A 25,243-nucleotide genomic window follows, 5' to 3' on the forward strand; every position below is an offset into this window, starting at 1 on the left:
AATAATGTTATTTTACGTTCTGGGCATTTTTTTCCAGTCCCACAATAAACGCAACAAAGTGCTTATGCAAAGCCCTCACTGTCACAAACGTATTCCAGTGTCTGCCTGCCAGCTAGCCAGTGTGTGTGTGTAAGCTACCTGCCCCTCCTTCTAAAGCATGCATAGTCTACTGTAGCTACTGACGTTACAGTCGTGATTCAGAAATTAGGGAGAGACATTTTTAATTAGAGAACAACGGATTAACTTTTTCAGTGCTAGTTAAGGATACTATAGTTATCACGTTTCACATTGGATTTATTAACAACAAAAAAGTAAAACGTGTTTTTATTTTAATTCTGGTGCCGCTCTGCACACAAAAGCTTGTTAGCTAGCTAGCTTGTTAGCTATCTCTGGTCTAGCTCTCGAAAACTGAAATGGAACTGAGAGTCATGATCAAGGGCTAGCTCTGGTCCAACGTTAGTTAAGTCAACTCTTTGAAGTTCAAAGACATTCAAAGTTCCTTCATGGAAGTCGCTCCTCCGTAGGTATAATGATGTGGGCCTAATTCAGATAATGCAAGTCATAACAACAAGATGCCAAGCGCGTCATGCCTAGCTCTTTCCTCACCCACAAAATTTCAGTCACACCCTACACTACACTATAGGGGCGGCAGGTAGCCTAGCGGTTAGGAGCGTTGTTCCAGTAACTAAATCTGTCATTAAAAAGTTATTCATACAATATGTCATCACTATTGTGTTGATTGATTAATTCCAGTCAATAATTTCGGATTAAAAAGGCCTAGGTATCCACCCAAAGTTGAATATAAGCCAAATTTGATCACATTCATATTTTCTCAGAACACAAATAAATAGGCCTACATTAGGCTATAAATACATATCTTAGGCTATAAATACATGATGTTACCGCTTCATTTCCCCTGACCAGGCCCAGATGGGATCAAAAGGGATCTAAGCTACCTGCAGCTGTGGTTGTTATAGGCTGCAGTTGATCAGACTGAAGCACAGATTAATTGTGCACGAGTTGACAAATCATGAGGCAATTCAATGTATACATTTTTTTTGGGTGGCGTGTATGGGCTTCCATATAAAACAGCTCGTCGCTTGTGGCAACTCCCCATACTGTATAGATATTATACCCACATTTCCAGTCGCAATTAGCTTTTACCACATGTAGGCCAAATGATTTGCATGATATTGATAAAAATTAAGCCTGATGAAGTAATGTTGTAATAGGCCTACTGTACTTTTATATTTGTATGAGAGGGGTAGTAGGCCTAATTGTTCATTTTTAATAGGCAAACGTTACTTGATGAAGACATGCTGTTAGCTACTCTGTGCTTTTGTCTTGAAGCTAAAATGTAGTGTAGCCTTCAAACGAGAAAATAAACCCTTTATTTTCTGCACATCCTTGTGAATTGTTGCATTATTCAAGAGTGTAATGCGGTTTGGTTCCATTTTTAAAATGTGTAATACGGTTAAGATGAAAAGTCGCTTGCACAGTTGAAGCATGCTGGCTAGTGCCTATCCTGGGATATTTTATAGGGATAGTTATGGTAAATGTCCGTTGCCTAGCACCAAACCCACATGTGAATTGAAAAGTTAATGTACAAATTATGTCAATTGAAATGTCGGCACGCTGCCGCTCCTTTAACTTTTGTCAATGAGAAAAGCCCCTAACAAGAGAGCAGGATGACATGTCCTTTCAGCTGTTAGGGTCACACAGAGATTCCCCTCCCCCCGACAGCAAGCCATGACACCCACCATCTCCGATTTGTTCTGTAGTTAGAAACAGATAAAATAAGCATTCCAGAAACATTATTTTGTTGAAATATATAATTTGATCTCTGAGAAATTAAGCAAATTGATTGCACCCAAATTGGCCATTTTAATTTATAGAATTCATATAATATTCAATAATTATAGTACCTAAAATCCGATTTGGACCAAACTTTTTTCTAACAATGAGTAAGACATGAGGAATCCAAAGAAGTGGTCAGCCCACACCCCACGCCAATCCCACCCCAACAACGAGTATATAGTATCAGTTCTCTATATTAGTATGGAGCTGCGGCTTAGGGTATTGTTTCTTCATCCTATGTAATGTATTCTGAATGAATTTGGTGCTGTTCTTTTCCACTGTTCAGAGAAATTAGTCTGTAAAGTTGTTGGGTTTATGTCCCATCCTACATCCTGATATTACCAGCTTCTGACCACTAGATTGTGCTGTTCCTGCTATTAGGTGATTATTTAAAAAAAATTGAAGTGAATGTAGGGAAGCAGAACCGTTAATACACCCCCAGGATTCAATCTCCATGACACAGACTCTGTGTAGTGGATACTGTCACTGTCTCAACACTGCTGTCTGTCATTTATCTCTCTCTCTCTCTCTCTCTCTCTCTCTCTCTCTCTCTCTCTCTCTCTCTCTCTCTCTCTCTCTCTCTCTCTCTCTCTCGGCAGGTCTGGCAGGCCCACATACTTTTCTGCTGTGTTCAATACCTTCTCTCCAGCCATCAAACAGTCCTGGATCAGTAACCTGCAGATGGCCAAGCTGGCTCTGGGTATGTCTTAGTCTGGCCTCAGTCACAATCACAGACCCAAAGCTGTTTGTGTTGGATATTCTGTGGTCCCTATTGCTTCTCCCCACTGCCTCTGTCACTTTGTAGTTACATAGAGGACTGTAGTGAGGGTATGCAGAGGGACAGCCTCTCTCTGCCTCACTGCCCTTTTCCACTTGTGATTGTTTTAAACTGCCACTGGCTTCGTGGCTCATGTCCAAACTCAAGGTTTAGTTGCATAGCAATGGGTATTTAAAAATCAGTGTTTACCAAGCAAATATTATTAGTTCAAATTCACTTTTCCAGCCCTGGCTCATTGGACTGTAAAATGGATTGTAAAGTGTTATGTAACATATTTGGAAATGTAATATTTCACGGTTTGAATTTAGGATCAGTGCTCCACACTGGACATAGTGTTCCTCTTAGAAATGAAATTACTCTGGTATGTCTGTGTGTGTGCAACTGTACGTGTGTGTGTGTTCATGTGTGTGCGTTAACAGAGGAGGACAACCTGCAGGGCTGGTTCTTTGCGGAGGATGATGGCAACCAGATCAAGAAGCAGAAACATCCTCTCCTGCTCAGGCAGATGCCTGTGGTCATGTCCAAACTACAGGAGTTCAAGGTGGGCATCACCTCCCCCACACCGCCTCCTCTGTCAGCCATGGGCAGGGTCAATGGCTACTTCAAAAGAGTACCTATCCCATGACCGCATGAATCATTTGTTACAATGCCATGTAGGAAACTAGTACAATCTACATACACGTGTAAAGTGAAGAGTGGTGTAAGTCTGTTTCTCTGTATCTCTGGCAGGTGGAGTGTGCGGTCCATAACCCCGAGCCCCACGTCAACAAAGAGAGCACAGCAGACACACCTGCACTCGGACACGGCTGTGTGTGGGTGAGTAGGACACCTGGCTTTTTATCATTTGATGGCATTTTACTTGAACCCTTGGTAATAAGGCCTAAACAACAATAGACGTCATAGATGTTATAAAACAGATTGTCAATGGACAGCATGGACATCCATGTATGTACATCATTGCATTACAAATGATGCCAAATGAGATCTGTTTTGCTTGTAACCAGTGCCAAATATTGAGATTAGCCATATTACTCATCATCAGCTATAAATCCCTATAAAAAAGCTTTCTTCCACTCCCAGTGAGATTGGAATTAAATATTGAACAGAGGCCCTTTCATTCATGAGCTATAAATATGAACCAGTGGCATGTTTACTGTATGAATCAGTTTATTGAGAGCCTCTTAGCTATGTGTATTTACTTCAGAGGCAGGGATAACACATCCACAGTTCTGTGACTCCCAATGTCTTCCAGTGATGGACTGTTCTCATTACAATGACGGCTCACACTTTTCCATTGTAAATTACTTACTGTTGGCCTGGATTGAGAGGGCCATTCTCTCCCACTCTATGCTCCTATTGGTCAGTCTGCTGTACAAGTTTCTGCTGGAGTGGTTAAAAGCATTGTTTGTTGTTGTCGTGGTTGTTGTTTTCTCACTTTATCAATTGTATCACAACCCCTGATGAGGTCAGAATTGGAAAGATCTGTAGAAAGGATCTTATTTCCTAGCTGGGGCATGGAGTCTTTCCCTGTCAGGTCATGTGGTCATGAAAAACTTGTCGCCCTACTCCTAACTGTTACTACTCCTATCCCTGTTCAGGTTGCGAGCTGCACCAACCAGATGGGTCAGATAGCCATTGTGGCCATGCAGAACTCCAGCCCCAAGGTGACAGAGTGTTTCAATGTGGAGTCTCGGATCCTGTGCATGGCCTATGTACCCATGGAGCAGAGTACCCAGGAGAATGGGGAGGGGAACCCAGAAAATAACCTCTCCTTAGTGGGGAAGGCCAGTGACATCCCTACTGTCTGCCTGGGCATGGAGGAGGGCAGGTATGTGATGTCAACAGATGATGTAGTCATAGCCAACTCTGGGTTCTACTGTAGGCTAAATAAATCTTCTCATCGGTTTTATTGTATTGTATTTTATTTGGAAACACAAATCATGATATCACCTCACAACCTTTCTCTGGCTCTCTGCAGTATCATAGTCTATAAGAGCAGCCAGCGGTCCAAGAAGGTGCGTCTCCAACACTTCTTCACCCTAGACAAGTCCACCGTGACCAGCCTGGTGCACAAGAAGCAGTGTTTATACGCTGGCCTAGTGAGTGGCTCAGTTGCCATCTACTCCAGAGCACAAGGTGAGGCTTGTTCTGAAGGCTGTATGTCTGTCTCTTAACACTAAAACTGCCTTGCCTTTCAGCCTATAAGTACCCGCTAGAGAACGTTGCCGGGCGTCATCTTTAGCATATGCATCAGATGCATACAGTGAGGAAAAAAAGTATTTGATCCCCTGCTGATTTTGTACGTTTGCCCACTGACAAAGAAATGATCAGTCTATAATTTTAATGGTAGATTTATTTGAACAGTGAGAGACAGAATAACAACAACAACAAAAATCCAGAAAAACGCATGTCAAAAATGTTATAAATTGATTTGCATTTTAATGAGGGAAATAAGTATTTGACCCCTCTGCAAAACGTGACATAGTACTTGGTGTAAAACCCTTGTTGGCAATCACAGAGGTCAGACGTTTCTTGTAGTTGGCCACCAGGTTTGCACACATCTCAGGAGGGATTTTGTCCCACTCCTCTTTGCAGATCTTCTCCAACTCATTAAGTTTTTGAGGCTGACGTTTGGCAACTCGAACCTTCAGCTCCCTCCACAGATTTTCTATGGGATTAAGGTCTGGAGACTGGCTAGCCCACTCCAGGACCTTAATGTGCTTCTTCTTGAGCCACTCCTTTGTTGCGTTGGCCGTGTGTTTTGGGTCATTGTCATGCTGGAATACCCATCCACGACCCATTTTCAATGCCCTGGCTGAGGAAAGGAGGTTCTCACCCAAGATTTGACGATACATGGCCCCGTCCATCGTCCCTTTGATGTGGTGAAGTTGTCCTGTCCCCTTAGCAGAAAAACACCCTCAAAGCATAATGTTTCCACCTCCATGTTTGACGGTGGGATGGTGTTCTTGGGGTCATAGGCAGCATTCCTCCTCCTCCAAACACGGCGAGTTGAGTTGATGCCAAAGAGCTCCATTTTGGTCTCGTCTGACCACAACACTTTCACCCAGTTCTCCTCTGAATCATTCAGATGTTCATTGGCAAACTTCAGACAGGCATGTATATATGCTTTCTTGAGCAGGGGGACCTTGCGGGCGCTGCAGGATTTCAGTCCTTCACGGCGTAGTGTGTTACCAATTGTTTTCTTGGTGACTAGCTGCCTTGAGATCATTGACAAGATCCTCCCATGTAGTTCTGGGCTGATTCCTCACCGTTCTCATGATCATTGTAACTCCACGAGGTGAGATCTTGCATGGAGCCCCAGGCCAAGGGAGATTGACAGTTCTTTTGTGTTTCTTCCATTTGCGAATAATCGCACCAACCGTTGTCACCTTCTCACCAAGCTGCTTGGCGATGGTCTTGTAGCCCATTCCAGCCTTGTGTAGGTCTACAATCTTGTCCCTGACATCCTTGGAGAGCTCTTTGGTCTTGGCCATGGTGGAGAGCTTGGAATCTGATTGATTGCTTCTGTGGACAGGTGTCTTTTATACAGGTAACAAGATGAGATGAGGAGCACTCCCTTTAAAAGTGTGCTCCTAATCTCAGCTCGTTACCTGTATAAAAGACACCTGGGAGCCAGAAATCTTTCTGATTGAGAGGGGGTCAAATACTTATTTCCCTCATTAAAATGCAAATCAATTTCAAAAAATTTTGACATGCGTTTTTCTGGATTTTTTTGTTGTTATTCTGTCTCTCACTGTTCAAATAAACCTACCATTACAATTATAGACTGATCATTTCTTTGTCAGTGGACAAACGTACAAAATCAGCAGGGGATCAAATACTTTTTTTCCCTCACTGTATCAACCTGCAAGGTACAGCAAACATAAGCTCCGACACTTGATAAATAGTGCATAAACTACACTATACAGTGCCTTCGTAAAGTATTCAGACCCCTTGACTCTTTCCACATTTTGTTACGTTACAGCCTTATTCTAAAATGGATTAAATAAAAAAATTTCCTCAGCAATCTACACAGAATACCCCATAATGACAAAGCGAAAACAGAAATACCTTATTTACATAAGTATTCAGACCCCTTTCTATAAGACTCAAAATTTTGCTCAGGTGCATCCTGTTTCCATTGATCATCCTTGAGATGTTTATACAACTTGATTGGAGTCCACCTGTGGTAAATTAAATTGATTGGACATGATTTGGAAAGGCACACACCTGTCTATATAAGGTCCCACAGTTGACAGTGCATGTCAGAGCAAAATCCAAGCCATGAGGTCGAAGGAAATGTCCATAGAGCTCCGTGACAGGATTGTGTCGAGGCACAGATCTGGGGAAGGGTACCAAAAAAATTCTGCAGCATTGAAGATCCCCAAGAACACAGTGGCCTCCATCATTCTTAAATGGAAGAAGTTTGGAACCACCAAGACTCTATCTAGAGCTGGCCGCCTGGCCAAACTGAGCAATCGGGGGAGAAGGGCCTTGCTCAGGGAGGTGACCAAGAACCCGATGGTCACTCTGACAGAGCTCTAGAGTTCCTCTGTGGAAATGGGAGAACCTTCCAGAAGTACAACTATCTCTGCAGCACTCCACCAATCTGGCCTTTATGGTAGTGTGGCCAGACTGAAGCCACTCCTCAGTAAAAGGCACATGACAGCCCGCTTGGAGTTTGCCAAAAGGCACCTAAAGAGTCTCAGAAACAAGATTCTCTGGTCTGATGAAACCAAGATTGAACTCTTTGGCCTGAATGCCAAGTATCACATCTGGAGGAAACCTGGCACCATCCCTACGGTGAAGCATGGTGGTGGCAGCATCATGCTGTGGGGATGTTTTTCAGTGGCAGGGACTGGGAGATTAGTCAGGATTGAGGAAAAGATTAATGAAGCATAATGCTGCCATCACCATGCTTCACCGTAGGGATGGTGCCAGGTTTCCTCCAGACGCTCCCCATCCAACCTGACGGACCTTGAGAGGATCTGCAGAGAAGAATGGGAGAAACTCCCCAAATACAGGTGTGCCAAGCTTGTAGCGTCATACCCAAGAATAAATAAATATTCAATACATAGTCGGGGACAGTTGTGGGATGCGATAGATCCCAAATTAATACAACCACTACCATCAAAAAACCTGTTTTACGCAATAAGCCTGACGCAACAGATGAGAATGTTTAGCTTAAAATGTTGATAAATTATTAAGCTATTTCTTCACATTATAAGCGCAGCAATGTGCACACGGCAGTAGGCTATAAGCGCAAATATTCCATTAGCAGGAAAACATCGTTCTCAAAAGTGACCACAAATGCGATTATGCATGTAATGCTTTTATTATCAATGTGCATTTCTATGGTGAAAATGATCTCCCCCAAACTTGAAACTCACGCAGTGCGTATGTATGCCAGTTAGGCTCTAGACCCGTTGGAAAGCGGATTAATGTGCTTCATTTTAAGAAGTTATTTGGCCACTTTAATTGTGATAGAAACCTTATCAAAACATATAGGCCTATGGGCTAGGTTACATGAGGAGTGTGACTATGATTTGAAAAAGTAGCAAAAAAAAGCATGTGCTGTTTGCCTTAAGCTTGTCATCATTCACAAGTGGTAATATATAATTCACAAGTGATAGGCTAATATTGTCACCCATCACACTATTCTTGATTTAATCTTGTCTTTACATAAACTAAATAATAAATGTGTGAAATTTGTTCTGATTTACAATGGACCATTATCATGCACCTGTCTCGAAACAGGGGCAGCCGGAAAAAAATCCATGTCATCTATGCACTTAAATAGCGAATGGAGGATGCTTTTCCCTTGGTTCATTTTCATGCCAGCCAGGTAGGCTATACTCCTGTTTTAAAGAGAAGCAATGTGCTTAATATTCGGAAGGTTGAGAAATAAATATAGTAGGCCTAGCCTATAGAAAGCTGATGGGATGCTCCTCTTTTTAATAGAGGCCATCACTCTGTTTTCTCCACAATTGCATAGCCTATAGAAATGTTGTGCAACATGAGCTCATGGGCTCTCATTAAGTGTTTGATTAGATTTGGATTACATTTGCATTGATGTCAGAGTGATTAGAGGGACAATAGAATGCGGAGTACCAGACAGTTAGCAAGCTTGGTAAGCTACTAATGACCATCAGCAGATTGGACTTTGTTTTGTGATCCAATTTACATTTTAGTCATTTAGCAGACGCTCTTATCCAGAGCGAGTTACAATTAGTGAGTGTATACATTTTCATACTGGCCCCCCATGGGGGGAGAAGCCTAATTACCATTACTAAACGGTCACATGGAATTTGACTGCCATCATGACTCGTGAGCTAATACGGTCACCGTAACAGCCTTAGTAATAGAGTTATAGTAAATAAAACAGTCCCATAACAGCTTCTTTTTACAAAGTAAAACGTAAAAGAGAATGGTATCAACCCCCAAGGCACATGTTCAAATTATTTGCTGCTGATAAATAGGCATAACACAAACTCATCATTACACTATTGTCTAAAAAGGCTCTAAATACTTTTCTGTTTGTAATTTCAAAATTCTGACAAATGACCAGTGTAAAATACAAACATTTAGGAAAAGTCAGGGAAGAAGCAGGACATAGCTTATTTTTTGGACTGTTTTTTTAAATGTACAAAATCAAACGTCAGTGGTCGTTGGCCTATGGCGGTTCTAGTGTTAACGTTTAGTTTTTGTTATGTTTAATTTAAATAGGTATACTTACAGCCATGGTACTAGCTAAATTAGCTTAACCAAACCTAAAATACTAATTTATTTAAATGAAAAAGTTTGTTTTGTTTTATATCCAGGTAGGTGTTCTGTGTTTATTTAGCTCTGTAGCTCAGTTGGTAGAGCATGGCGCTATGCCAGGATAGTGGGTTTGACTCCTGGGACCACCCGTACTTAAAATGTATTTACACATGACTGTATAGTTATATTTAAAAGTATGTGCCAGGTCAGATCTGGCCAAGGTAAGCTGTTGCTTGCTACTGTTCATTCAGTCCAACCAAGAAACATGAATCGAGGAACAGATTCAGCCATTCAGCCTCTCTTGGAGGAAGACCTGACCCTGACCTTTTCCCAACAAGACAGTTGAGAGGAAATGGGGTGATGCTGGGTTGCAGACACACAGAGAGGCTGTTAAGTGTGTGTGTTGACCCAGTCCCCGTGGCATACAGGGTGAATCACCAGTGTGAATTAGCTCTGCTTCAGGGACCAAGGCCTCCCTCTCTCTCTGTGGCTGGCCTCCATGGAGCCTGGCCTGGCCTGGTTGCCTGGGAGAAGTCGCTAATCTGCTAGCTAGCGCTGACCCATTTAATATCCTGCAGAGCTAGCACACTGTCAGACACAAATTACTAGCTCTCTCCCCTGCTCTCAATCTGTCTCTCTATCTGCCTGTACTTGTATCTTTGTCTGAGTGTCTTTTTCTCTCTCATAGTATGAAAACACTTTGCTTGTTGTTGTTGAATGATTATAGTGAGTTTAGTGACAGCAACATGACCACATTAAGACAGGATGGTGAGACACTACCATTGTCAAGGGCTTGCTATGTTGTTTATCTCAGCCAGACGTTAATTACACCATCTGCATCGGCATGACATGCAGCTCGCGGAGTCTTGACAAGACTCAGAACTGTAGCTTAGGCTCTCTAGGAAAGTCCTTGAGGTCTTTTTCCATGACTGATATTTCTATGTGCCTTGCAGATCTGTCTGTTGGTGTTGGTGCCCGCTCTGCATGACACTCGTTCTCTGTGGCCCTGGTTGGCCCCTGACTAGCTGACAAACTAAACTCCACGGTATATAAAAAAGTTTTAGAACACCTACTCATTCAAGGATTTTTCTTTATTTTACTATTTTCTACATTGTAGAATAATAGTGAAGACATCAAAACTATGAAATAACACATATGGAATCATGTAGTAACCAAAAAAGTGTTAAACAAATCAAAATATATTTTATATTTGAGATTCTTCAAATAGCCACCCTTTTGATGTCTTCACTATTATTCTACAATGTAGAAAATAGTAAAAATAAAGAAAAATCCTTGAATGAGTAGGTGTTCTAAAACTTTTGACCGGTAGTGTATATCTCAATGGAGTTGAGTGGCGATGAGTTTTGATGGAGTGTACTTTGAGTCGGTATCACTCGGTACTTGTAAAAATGTCCATTCTTTAATGCGTACTTTGTACTTATGTTTGTCATGTGTAAAGATGTTATTTTCTTTGGGTGCTGCAATCTGTAGTTTTTGATAAAAAACGTAATTCTATGTGACCTCTGTCAAATTGCGCTGTGTAATCCACTGTTTTCCAAAGGATTATGAAGTTAGCAACTTCAAACATGCACTACCACTCGATACTTTTATAAATATAAATTATTGAATGCCAAAATAATGGAAACACATGAGTGAATGAGGGATACAGGTGCTTCCACATAGGTGTGGTTTCTGAGTTAATTAAGCAATTAACATCCCATCATGCTTATGGTCATGTATAAAAATGCTGGGCAGGCCATTATTTTGGTTACCATGGCTATGCCCCCATCGGATGACAATGCTCCCATCCACAGGGCCGAGTGGTCACTGAATGGTGTGATGAGCATGAAAACGATGTAAACCAAATGCAATGGCCATCTCAGTCACCAGATCTCAACCCAATTGAACACTTATGGAGATTCTGGAGCAGTGCCTGAGACAGCGTTTTCCACCACCAACCCCCAAAAAATAATATATAAATATAGGGAATTTCTCGTGGAAGAATGGTGTCGCATCCTTCCAATAGGGTTCCAGACACTTGTAGAATCTATGCCAAGGCGCATGGAAGCTGTTTTGGCTCGTGGTGGCCCAACACCCTATTAAGACACTTTATGTTGGTGTTTCCTTTATTTTGGCAGTTACCTGGTTTGCATTATAGAATGGACATTTTTATAAGTATCGACTGATACCGACTCTATGTACAGTGCATTCGGAAAGTATTCAGATCCCATGACTTTTTCCACATTTTGTTACGCTACAGCCTTATTCTAAAATGGATTAAATTAAAAATGTTCCTCATCAATCTACACACAATACCCCATAATGACAAAGTGAAAACAGGTTTTTAGAAATTTTTGCAAATGTATTAAAAATAAAAATAGAAATACCTTATTTACATAAGTATTCAGACCCTTTGCTATGAGACTCGAAATTGAGCTCACGTGCGTCCTGTTTCCATTGATCATACTTGAGATATTTCTACAACTTGATTGGAGTCCACCTGTGGTAAATTAAATTGATTGGACATGATTTGGAAAGGCACACACCTGTCTATATAAGGTCCCACAGTTGACAGTGCATGTCAGAGCAGAAACCAAGCCATAATGAGGTTGAAGGAATTGTCCCTAGAGCTCAGAGACAGGATTTTGTCAATGCACAGATCTGGGAAAGGGTACCAAAACATTTCTGCAGCATTAAAGGTCCCCAGGAACACAGTGGCCTTCATCATTCTTAAATGGAAGAAGTTTGGAACCACCAAGACTCTTCCTAGAGCTGGCCGCCCGGCCAAACTGAGCAATCGGGGGAGAAGGGCCTTGCTCAGGGAGGTGACCAAGAACCCGATGGTCACTCTGACAGTGCTCTAGAGTTCCTCTGTGGAGATGGAAGAACCTTCCAGAAGGATAACCATCTCTGCAGCACTCCACCAATCAGGTCTTTGTGGTAGAGTGGACAGACTGAAGCCATTCCTCAGTAAAAGGCACATGACAGCCCGCTTGGAGTTTGCCAAAAGACACCTAAAGGACTCTCAGACCATGAGAAACAAGATTCTCTGGTCTGATGAAACCAAGATTGAACTCTTTGGCCTGAATGCCAATCGTCACGTCTGTAGGAAACCTGGCACCATCCCTACAGTGAAGCATGGTGGTGGCAGCATCATGCTGTGGGGATGTTTTTCAGCGGCAGGGACTGGGAGACTAGTCAGGATCGAGGGAAAGATGAACGGAGCAAAGTATAGAGAGGTCCTTGATGAAAACCTGCTCAAGAGCACTCAGGACCTCAGACTGGGTTGAAGGTTCACCTTCCAACTGGACAACGATCCTAAGCCCACAGCAAAGACAACGCAGGAGTGGCTTCGGGACAAGTCTCTGAATGTCCTTGAGTGGCCCAGCTAGAGCCCGGACTTGAACCCGATCAAACCTTAATTTCAGTTTATTTTTATTTCTATAAATGTGTAAACATTTCTAAAAAACAGTTTTTGCTTTGTCATTATGGGGTACTGTGTGTAGATTGATGTGGACAAACAATTTAATCCATTAAAAGAATAAGGCTGTAATGTAACAAAATGTGGAAAAAGTCAAGCGGTCTGAATACTTCCGAATGCACTGTAGTTGGATGTACACTCTGCCAAAACCCATCGCAACTCAATTCCATTGAGATGTTTATCATGGAGTTGAGTTTAGTCCGCTAGCCTCTGACTTACCCTTTATCTAATTTCCAGCTCAGTTCAGGGATGCTTAAAGGCCACAGTGTCAGGTGGTTTTATTCTTACGCTTCAGTCAGCTACTTATTTTGATTGGTGAACCAAGGTGAAAAGGCTACCCTGCCAATCAATAGAAAAACTACATCCAGTCAGCAACTGGGGTTCAGTTGCTCCAACTGCATTCCCAGCTAAGTCACCATCAGAATATTTAGTCACATATCCAGAGGTGGTGAGAAGGAAACGTGGTAAATCCCTGATCCAAATCCAGGTTGAGTAAAGCTGCCTTCCCTCCATCAACCGGGCACGTTGTGCTGTGTGAGAGAGGGATAGAGGATAGAGGGATAGAGGATATAGCGGTATCTGCTGGAGGGAAAGTACGAATGGAAAGTATTATTCTGATCCTCAGCCAGCTCAGTAAAGCCTGGAAGGGAATGTTGCAACGCTGAAAGAATGCCCACTTTGGTTCCATCTCTGTTTAACAGAATGTCACTGTTTCCATTATATTTCTTTCCTATAAACATCAGATGATGGTTCCTTTGTTCTCCATGCAGCAGATGATTGTTCAATTCAATGGACTTGTCAGGGTACTTCGTGAATGTTCCCTTTGGTTTGACTGAATGGAAAAGCTGAGTTGTTGACAGCCCTGTCAAATGTCAAGAGTTCTCTGCTATCCTTTGGCTCCCTCAATGTTTTCACTGAGAGAAGAGATGGAGAAACTCTGTAGTTATAAATGACAATTTAAGTGGTTTCCTTTCATTTGCATACTTGTTCTTCTACATGAGTGACAGAAAAGTGAAATGATGAATCATCCTAGCTTCAGTGGTGAAACTTTTGCATCTGCGTCCTAGCTAAAGCTCTTCCAGTGCTTTTGTCACATTGAGTTTGCTCACAGACGCTATTAGAATTGATATTAGAGTCCCATTTACATTTTAAAAGGAACTATAGTAGAGAAGGGACCATAAGAAATAACCGCCTCCAGATAACCCTAAATATAAAACTGTCATTTCAGTTATGAAACGCGTTTTGGCCAAAAAAATCCATTCACACGCATTCAATAACGCTATATGATTAGGTAACAAATACTAATACAGCAATATGGCACTGCATTCTAGAGTTGCAAAGCTGCAGACTCATATATATGGCACTATCTGTATCGCCAGAGCACCACAGGTTGAATTCCATGTGTTTAGCTGTGCTGTGGCTATGCCCTGCCTGCCTGTCGCTGAGTGATTGTGCGTGATCATGTCACACTGCCGTAGGCATGGCCCTGTCTGAACCCCCAGCCAGCCCCATTCTGCCACGCTAGTTATTCTCTTTGTTTATGTGTGTGTGAATGGCTCAGCAGAGACTGCATGCCAACGCCAACCAGTCAGGGAATAAGGACATGAAACATCTCTAGCTATATTTTGTAATGTGGTGAAGTAGCCTAATATTTCCTTGTACAATTCCTGAATGGGAGTGTCATCATTATAGTGCAAGGTTTTATGTCTTGATCTCTTTGTTGTCCTTTTGTTATCTTTCAGTATGAGATTTATATCTAGATGTATATCTATCTACTATTGTAACACCACACTCTGCAGTCTCATTGGATGTTCCTAAGAAGTAACATTGACATGATGGAGTGTTAGTGTGTAGAAGTGAAAGAACTGGGTTTGTAGAAACGCTGCAACAGAGAGGAAGGTTACATAAGACTGGCTGGGAGGAAGAATGATGTTTAAACACATGAAATTTCACTCTCAATCCCTCTCTGTCCTTGTCACACACGCGCGCACACGCACACGCACACGCACACGCACACACACACACACACACACACACACACACACACACACACACACACACACACACACAAATACACCCTGTGGTTATTATAATAATAAACACAAAGCAGTATTTTTTGTCCACCCGAGCCCCTTACTTCCTTAGTAATTACTATACCTCAGAAAGTCCCCCCATTCCTCCCTGTATGGCACCGCACCTTTCAATAGCTGCCTGTGTGAGTTCCCTTAAACAAACACAATTGGTGAGGCCTCTGATATTTCCTGTAGTTCGGTGTCTGGAGGAATTTAACTTCTTATTTAGACTACTTCGAAGCTTCTTGAATTTTCTTAAGGATTTAATCCTACAACTCCTCCCTACACTAATATGTGTTCTTGAGCTGTTGCAGTTGGGTTATAAACTGAGGGAGAAAGATGAATGCCGCAGAGAAATGTGTTAGCTCTATTTGTAATGTACCCAGTGTTGGGTGTTCAGAATGGAGTGTTGGGTGTTCACAGTGGTGTCCTGAGCTCCGTATAGCAGTAGGCAGACAGCAGTATGTAGGAAGTGTGTGGGTTGGCTCTACAGATGACTAATGCCTCTCAGTACATCTATATTCATTGTGAATCCTGTGAAACCATCAATGGCCTCTCCAGTGTAATTATGTTATCTGCCACTAATGTATGCATAATCTGAACAACCATATCTAACAAACACATTAATAATCTTGCATAGTGATATTTGCTCCACTTTAGTTTTTGGTTCTTCCAGATTTCTAGTGATTTGCCACTGTATTGCCACTGTATTGTAAGGGATTTGTATGACGTGTATGTGTATACTTGTGTTTCAGATGGCTCGTGGAATCCAGACTCTCCTAAGGTGCTGAAGCTGGGGGTTCTACCAGTAAAGGCCATGCTAGCTGTGGAGGAACATGTCTGGGCTTCCTCTGGAGGACAAGTCTTCATCATCAGCACTACCACACACACTGTGGAGGTAACTAGAGCATCTCTTTATCTCACTTCCTGTATGGATCCCTGCCTCCCTCTCTGTCTCATAACTTTTATATCATCTGGAGGAAGAGTCACACACACATTCACACTGTCATAGAGGTACTTATCTTTCCTATCTCTAATATCTCATAAATTCCCCCTTTCCTTGCTCATAACTCTTATATGTACCAGACCCAGTCTCCCGTCTCTCTGTGTAGTTCAAACAGATACTGAGGCTCATGTGTGAGAGATAAGGCACAAATTCAATATCCTAGCCGCTTCCCAGGTTTATGAAAAAGGAATGTAGGACACACTCGTGGAGGTGTAGAGAAAACACATTTTATTACAGTTCAACTGCTATAAAGTGGGGTGGTCCCACTTACAGCTCCAATCTACTATTCAAATATTATATTTCATGCCCTCTATAAAAAGACATTAAGAGTTCTTCTCATGGCGTTGTACAAATATGAAGGATTTGAAAATGAAAGTTGTGATAAACTCTGAATGACCTCTTGATCTGTTCGTTTAACTGAAATGGAAATGATTTTGTCCATAAGTGATTGGAGTTTCCTTCTGCGGTTGCAGAGATGTAGGTGTTGGTGCATTCACCACATTCTCTGGGCATATTTCACATTTCTGTTCTGATACTCCACCATCCCACACCATGCGTCTGCTCTGCTCAGTCTCTCTCGGGCATCGCTGGTTCTGGTAGCTTTACTCTTAAAGATACAGTGCTATCTACTGTTGATGTGGATATGTTGCTCCCTGCTATTAACTATGAAACCACTAGATGAGGTATGGTTGGATGAGAGTCTTAGACATTAGAATATAGAATGTAGAACATGGCCGGAGGGCGTGTCACGTCTAGTTATCTGTGTTTCTAGGTTACTAATTATTTTTGGCCCAATCTCTGTGATGTCACCTGCACTTGGCTTGGCTCTGGCTTAATTGCGTTACAGAGGTATAGTGGAACCTGGGAGGGGTCTCTCTCGCTCCGTCTCTCCTTGTCTCCCAAGCTCCCTCTCTCCAGGCCCGGTGCGTTTGTGTTGTTCTCTGTCCGTCCTAGAGTCACAGTCCGGGTCACCAGCACCTGCTGTCTGTCCTGGAATAGCAACATTCCTCCTCCCCTCCTCTGACACACAGTCTCATAATCCAGTTAGTGTAATTAGGCTCATTACAGGACCACCTGCCTTTCTCCCCGAAGGCTTACATCCTGGCACCTACATGGGAAAAGGGTGATGGAGGTAGAGAAAGAGGGAGAGAGAGCGGCAGGCAAAAAGGGAAAGAGTGGGAGAGACTGAGGTGAAGAGGAAGTAGAGAGACTGGTAGAGAAATGGGGACGGAGAGACAAACAAAGAAGGGGGGGAGAGGGCGACAAGAAGGGAGAGAATGAGGCTAGAGAGGTCATCTGGGAAGTTCAAGTTTATGTAGGTTCAGTGACACACTACCTGATCTTGTTGTTGTCAATACTGGAACCCTGCTGTGAGGCCTGTGAGACTGTCCTTGGCCAAGTAGAGTTTCCCTTCATTAACAGGGATGAGGAGGGAGATCCCATGCCACACAGCTGATGGCTGTAGAGTAGTGCCTCTCAGGGACTAGGCTGAGAAAATCTCAGGGAAATTACTTAAAAACAACTAAATCCACAATTGATATTGTTTCTGACTGATACCAGTAGAACTGAGGCACAGAGTAGTCTATATTGGGTAAGCTGAAATGCCCTCAGTCATATTTGGCTTTGTAATTAGGGAAATAAAATCATGGCAAGTTTATATCAAACTGTGGATCTATGAAAAGCAGACAGGACTTTCCTCAGAGCTCATGTTTTGACTAAAGCTGATGTTGCTGTTGTGCTCAGCACTACCTATAACAATCCTGCAAATCAAAACACAATAACCACCTCTCTCTGTAGCTCAGCTGGTAGAGCACGGTGCTTGTAACGCTAAGGTAGTGGGTTCGATCCCCGGGACCACCCATACACAAAAAAAAAATGTATGCACGCATGACTGTAAGTCGCTTTGGATAAAAGCGTCTGCTAAATGGCATATTATTATTATTACTATTATGTCAATTGGAGTAACAAAGTCGATCTTGTATAATTTATTTATGGTTTCTCAAAACAATCTTTAGCCATAACAGTCCACTGTGTAAACTCTACCATTACTAGGATGTGGACAGGGCTCAGCCTCTTAGCAGGCTTACTGTCAGTGTGTCAGTGTGTTGTCACAGCTTAGACAGTACAGTGCATATGATCTCCTGTCTGTCTCTACCCTCTGAAATCACTTGGACAGTTGTATTGTACATTTAGACTACTCCTCAGTGATTTCAGAGGGTAGAGACAGACAGGAGATCATCTATATCTATATATATATAAACATATACATATACATACACATACATATACACATACATACATACATATAAATACATATTCATACATACACATACATATACATACATACACATACATATACATACATATACATACATACACATACATACATATAAATACATATACATACATACATATACACATACATACATACATACATATAAATACATATACATACATACACATACATATACACATACATACATACATATAAATACATATACATACATACACATACATATACACATACATACATACATATAAATACATATACATACATACACATACATATACACATACATACATACATATAAATACATATTCATACATACACATACATATACACATACATACATACATATAAATACATATTCATACATATATATATACATATCCTTTAAAAAATGTTTCCCTTTATTACTTTCCAACCCCACCACCCCTTCCCTAATTGGAGTAAACTAGTGAACAACAACGCTTAGTCCTCTACTTCCAGCTTATACATACTATATAAATGTTATGGACACAGTCAATTTCACAATAATTATATTTTGTTTGTTTTTACTCCTGAACTTCCTCTACCCTCAACCTCTCCGATCATTTTTATGATGTCCATCCGGTTTGCTTCTATATGCCATATCTTTCTAACTGTGCTCTTTCACAAAAGCTCTCAACCTATAACCTATATACTTATTATGGACACAGTATGCTTTACATTAGTTATCTTGTATCTCAGTGACTTAGTGATGTGTAAATATACTGTCATTCTGAATACAACCATGTAAAATGGCATTTCCTGACAATGTGAGATTGTTGAAGGGCTATGATTCTTTCTGATTAGTGGCTAAGTAGTAGGGTTTTCTCCCACTACTCTAAAGACAGACAAAGCATTTGAAGAACTGACCAATGTGTCATTCGGCTGTGCAGTATAATATCCTCTCTTCCTGTCTTCCTCTCTCCCCCTGTCAGAGGCAGTTGGAGGCCCACCAGGAGGAAGGCATGGTGGTATCCCACATGGTGGTGGCTGGAGTGGGCATCTGGATAGCCTTCAGCTCCGGGTCTACCCTGAGACTGTTCCACACAGAGACCCTCGATCATCTACAGGACATCAACATCGCTACGCCTGTACATAACATACTGGCTGGTAAGATAACATTATCACCATTGTCACTTGTATGCAACATACAGCACTGTCTGGCATGGTATTCAACACATGGTATGCCAGTCCTGCGAACACATTTTCTCTAATACAGTAGAACACAGGAGGCTGCTAGGGGGAGGACGGCTCATAATAATAGCTTGAATGGAGTTAATGGAATGGTATCAAACACATAGAAACCATGTGTTTGATGAGTTCAATTCCATTCCATTGATTCCGTTCCAGCCATTACTATGAGCCCGTCCTCCCCAATTAAGGTGCCACCAACCTCCTGTGTAGTAGAACATACCTTCCACATAGCAAAGCCACTCTCCACAGCTTAACCACACACTCAAAGGTGAACCTTACCTTCAGGATATCAGTATACAGTTACCTTGCTGTGTCCACCCTCAGCCTGCAGTCCTGTGATTTCAATTCTGTTTGCACAAACCACCCAACCATGTCATTGTTGTCTCTGTGTGTCCTCTAAACCAAGTCATTTAATGATTGGATCTTTATGGTAGACTGGGAATGAATGGTTTATTTCTCAACAAGAACAGAGCAGAGCAGGTCTCTCAAAGTAGAAGTGGATCACTTTTGACAATCAGTCATCAGGTCGTCACGTACTTGGTGGGTTTTTCCCCCAAATATACCCTCAGCTTTTATCCAATGGTTGCGGGTCTTTCTCGTGATGAACTCTCAGTTTCAAAGGGCTGCCTCATGCAGTGCCTGTCTGTAATTAGATGACATCACAGACGTGTGTCCTCGGTGGTTGTGTTGTGACAGGTTGGTTGTTTCGGTTCTCTTCAAATGGTCCTGGTGTAGACAAAGACCTGGGAACCTCTCATTCTGGTCCTTTACTGAACCATCCATTCATTTGACCTCATCAAACATTTGCCATTCATTCTTAACCCAACATCATCCCATTCTCTATTAGGTTTTGTTTTGGGTGTGGGTGAGGGTAGCAAACAAGTTTCAAGCCCCAATCTCTTCTCAAGAAAGATTTTTGCAAGGACTGTCTGGGAGTGGTCTGAGTAGGGAGGGGAAAATGGAAAACTAGATGTTATTGGCAGAGCGGTTTGGAACTCTCTTTGTTATTGGTCTATAAACCAATTTACTGCATGGTGATGTCACCATGGAAAGCCGAAACACCCGTCGATGCAAACCTGCTGATTAGAAGTTCCTGTGTATATTGTATTTTCATCAATCAACTATCAGGAAATAACACTGTTTTTTTTTTTTTTTATCACACTTTTACAGTGTTAGTTTCATCAACTGTTGTACAATATCATATAAAACACAGGAAAAACATAATTTTGACTGCTGTGGGCCTTTAAGCTTTGTTGTTTGTAAAGTTACAACTCATTAAAAGCTGTTACAGATGTAGGCCACACTATATGCTTATCAGTAGGTAGAGATGTCTTCATATCCTGTCACACAGGAAAGACTAGGATAGTCATAGATGTTCGTGGTACATTTTGCAAGACTGTTTAGTCATGAATGGCGAGTACAGACCAGTCAGATTGTGTAAAGCTCCTTTGGGTTGGATAAAGGTTCCCAGTACACAGTAATCGGTGTTTTCCCCAGCGCTGGGATCTGAGTTTGGGTAATACCCTTTGGATCCAGAATCGGATTTAGCTCAAGCTTCTAGGGGGGTGTGTGGCCATGGAGACAGCCAACAGGAGTGGTCTACAGTCAACATACTATAATAACAGTATGTACTGTATGTACATTAGGAATTAATATTACCCTGTGTGTCATAATCACATACAGCACTATACATACAGGACAGTGGGGGACCAAAATAATTGACACCCTTGATAACAATGAGCAATAATAACTGTATTTGCAAAGGAAAAAGCGCAACACTCGCTCACCATTAAAAATTTGTTAAAAGTTAAAAGAAAAATGTTTCAGCTTAAAATGGCCTTCATTGGTTGCACCTCGACTTACGTTGGTTGCGCACCCTCCTCTTCTTTCAATAATAACTGTATAGAATAAGACAATTCAAATACTGAGCTATATTTTATCCTACACTTTGGGGGGTAAATTGTATATTTTATACTAATACAATTGCTCAGAGAAAGAGGTTTTGTTTAACAAGTAAGGTAGGGGTCATAATTATATGCTCATCGTTTGACCCTCTGTAACTTTCTCACTCATCATTATTCATGATTCATTCATGGTTATCCATAATCATGGTAACATCCACATTCATGTAGAAGTGTTTAGAAACATATGATATTCTTATTTACAATAAAAGTGACTCCAAAATGACACAATACATTATTTACCATTCTTTTGTGTAGGGCACAAAATGATCTGAAACACAACCAAAATGAATTGCAAATGCATCCAACAAGTTTGTAGAGTCACAAGCTTGATGTAGTCATTGTGTGCTAGTAATATGGGACCAAATACAACACATTTGACTATTTTATTTATAAGAATATTTAGGGGTGTCAATAATTGTTACCCCTACCTTTTTGAGAAAAACATTGTATTGCTTTTAAACAAAATCTCCCTCGCTGAGCAATTGTATTAGTGTAAAATAATATAATTTACAACAACAAAAATTAGCATACAATATAGCTCAGTATTTGAATTATTTATTCTATACAGTCATTATTGCTAATCTTTATCAAGGGTGTCAATAATTTCAACCCCCACTGTATATATAGTGTATGTAGATACCCTCTCTATGTTGCTCCATTAATTGATGTTGTTACCACAGTAACACACTTATTGCTACAGAGTCCTGTAACTTGGTGAAATCATACGTTGTTTGAGTATGACAAGTTCTGTTTGTCCTCTATGGTAGTGAAGCTCGCCTCAAACATCTTAGCGATGGCCTTAATAGTCGGGATTGTGACAATCAAACCAGATGAAAGTCTGAAAGACAAGCAGCAGACCATAGTGAGGATCTTCATCAGAGCCAGCTGTGTTGTGAATAGCAATCTGCTGTCAGCTCTGTGTCCTACATCAGTCTAGAGAACTAGTCATAATATTTCTCTCCTATCGGTGGCTGCTCTTTAATATTACTACAACAGCTCAGTTGGCTTGAGCCTGTATATTGTCAGTTTCAGCTGCTTGTACTCAGTTGTCAGCTGTAATGTAGTAATGTCAGCCGTGTTATAAGGGTTGATCTGAGTTTTGAGAGGTTCCTTTTGTGATGTTGTCATGAAGTGATTATTGTCCAGCTAGTTACAGTTGTCTACTGTTCCTCTCCTCTGAAGTTGCACAGTATTTTGAAGATGCCGTCCAGTCGACTGTTTTGATCTCAAGTTTGAATTCATTATTTTAAGCTTGACTCTGCTGTGGAGTGTTTATTTTTATATAGTGACAGCTGCTGTGGCTCTGGATCTGTCGGTTTGCGTGTGTGTGTGTGTGTGTGTGTGTGTGTGTGTGTGTGTGTGAGTGTGTGTGTGTGTCACTAGTAATTACTAGCCTACAGTAACATATCAGTCTCCTTTTAAAAGCATAATAAACAGTGCTATCATTAGCTGAGTTCTGCCCGTTGTTTATCAGCCCTAGACTGTGTGTACATAGTTGAGTATTTTGGTGCCCTCATCCATTATTACTATAAGGTTTTGTGTACCCTATAAAATATTTACTTTCAAAGAGAGATTAGACACAAAGAAGTACACTATATGGGAGTTACATAATATTTGAAAACCAATGTAAGCAGTCTCATGTAATATATTGCATTAGAGTAAGGGACAATATCATGGCTTCAAGTTGCACAGCAAACCTTGTGTTAAATCTTGGCATATGTCCCATCGTGCATGGTTTACTTGCATGTAGTGCTCCAGTATTTGATTATGCAATCGAATCATGGCTTGCATAAACCTAAGGGTCTCTTAGGGATCACTTTGTGGTTGTTTGTGGAAAAGCAAGAGAGTACACTTTCATTCAGCACAGCATGCTTTGAATATCCAGTCAGTAACTAACCCTACACCTACCCTTCTGGGAAACTCAGCCCAACACCCAGTCCTGAGGTTGAGCAAGGGCTTTCAACACAGATGTGAATGATAAAGCCAGTCTGGAATAATTTAAGACTCCTTGGTCCCATTAACTAATAAGAGACATCAACCACAGAGGAAGTTTCTCTGAAGGAGAGACCTCAGACCAGCGACTTGAAAGACTTCCTCCTCTAGGTCAAGCAGGGTCTCTTACGGTCTGTGTGTATCACCAAAGAGCTGACTTCCTCTGATAACAGCACTGGGTTAATGCCCTATCTACCGTATCTCTCTGTCATGGGACTCTGTTTGTTTTCCTTCCTTAAAGTGGAACAGCCAACTGAACCAACCCCCACTGTACTGCTTTGCCAGTTCTCTTCAACCATGGTCTGAACTGGTGGCCTGCACTGGCTAAACATGTGAATGTGATTTGTCAGGGCAAGTTCAGATTTCTCTCCATGGCCATGGAGGGAGTTGTATTGTATGCCCCTACAAGTCTGGATTTGGCTCCTGGTCCGGACTTTTCCACAATGTTCCACCCAGGCACTTATTCATCAGATGTTGGCAGCTGCTCCCAGATTGATTGACTAGGCCTGAGAACGTATTGTATCTGCAGAGTCTGCTGACTCAGACGGTAGTGTCATTCAAGTCGTTTGGAACTTCACTGGGCCATGGTGGGCGTGGAAGGGGACGGGACGATACCTGTTGAGAGTGAAGGGAAATGGATGCTTGTTGTGGTAGAACTGGAGTGCTTTATTTCAGACTAAAGATGGAACTCCAGATGCACCCGTTAATACTGTGTGAACAAACAACAGGAACCAAGACAGACTAACTACACACTATTTGTGTATTTACAGGGTTTCAGAAGTCTAGCAGAGAGCGGTAAGACAATGTGTGTTATGTGAACTAGTTTTCTCATCAGTCTAGAGAAATTGCAGACCTCCTGCAGTTTGGCTTGTTTTAGGAAACACAGGTTCAGACAAGGGATTTTAGTTGGGAGGGTGACGTCACCAAATATCTGGAGGGAGTTCACAGTTGCTGGCATAGAATTGAGTGTGAAATGTCCTCAGTGCTCCAGGTGGGGTTGTCCTCCTCATGCTCGCTCATGTTGGAACGATCCCTCGTAAATCCTTTGATTGTACTGAGGAATTCCAGAGAACCGGTATTTCAGAGAACTGTGGTCTCTTTGACTGTAATTAGGTTATAGCTGTTTTCATTTGAATTTCACAGTGATTGCGCAAACGCCCATACTTTGGTGATTATTTTACAATACCTCCTCTGTCCTTCCTTAACCCTTTACAGGGGTTTGGTTTGGTTAATTTCGATTTGGAAAAACCTTCTGAAAACCTTCCAAAAACCACCCTCAATATATGGTTTGTTTCTTCATTGTGTCTTTGATGTTCCCTAGAGAACAAGTCTGTAGTGAGTGCAGAAGAGGAGGGTCTGTATCACCGGCTTTGTTCGGCCTGACCTAAATACACAGCCATGCGGACACTAATGGCGACAAACATTTGGAAGCCAGGAAACAACACCTCCAGACCCTTCATTACCGTGCTGGCTCTGGGACTGTCTTTCATCTCTCAGCATGGTCACCCAGCGGCCTGGACACAGCCTGGACACAGCCTGGACACAGCCTGGATACAGTCTGGACACAGGAATAGACTGTAGTGCTGTAGCCTCTCTGTCTGGTCCCAGACTTTGGCCTGATATGAACCATCTCTCTAGTGAGATGGGATCAGTGTTTTATATCTAATCCACCCCCTACTAGGGCTGTTACGGTGACCGTATTACCGCCACACCGGAAGTCATGAGTCATGACCGCAGTCAAATTCCACGTGACCGTTTAGTCATGGTAATTACGCTTCTCCAAGCTCTGATGCTGATGGTCATTAGTAGCCTACCAAACTTGCTAACTG

At 41.8% G+C, this 25,243-nt stretch overlaps 1 protein-coding gene across 1 annotated transcript in view; it reads left to right on the top strand.

Moving 5' to 3' along the window:
* Positions 1-25,243, top strand: part of LOC311102290 (rho guanine nucleotide exchange factor 10-like) — a 78,372-nt gene that overhangs the window by 44,088 nt on the left and 9,041 nt on the right. Inside the window, exons 19-25 of the mRNA XM_084143587.1 lie at positions 2,457-2,557; positions 3,055-3,176; positions 3,365-3,451; positions 4,234-4,463; positions 4,614-4,771; positions 15,706-15,848; positions 19,200-19,374. Coding sequence (XP_083999713.1) covers positions 2,457-2,557; positions 3,055-3,176; positions 3,365-3,451; positions 4,234-4,463; positions 4,614-4,771; positions 15,706-15,848; positions 19,200-19,374 — 1,016 coding nt within the window. The remainder of the gene's footprint in view (positions 1-2,456; positions 2,558-3,054; positions 3,177-3,364; positions 3,452-4,233; positions 4,464-4,613; positions 4,772-15,705; positions 15,849-19,199; positions 19,375-25,243) is intronic.

The sequence above is a fragment of the Coregonus lavaretus genome (assembly GCF_964263955.1).
Source record: "Coregonus lavaretus genome assembly, chromosome: 27".
In the NCBI taxonomy this organism is placed as follows: domain Eukaryota; kingdom Metazoa; phylum Chordata; class Actinopteri; order Salmoniformes; family Salmonidae; genus Coregonus; species Coregonus lavaretus.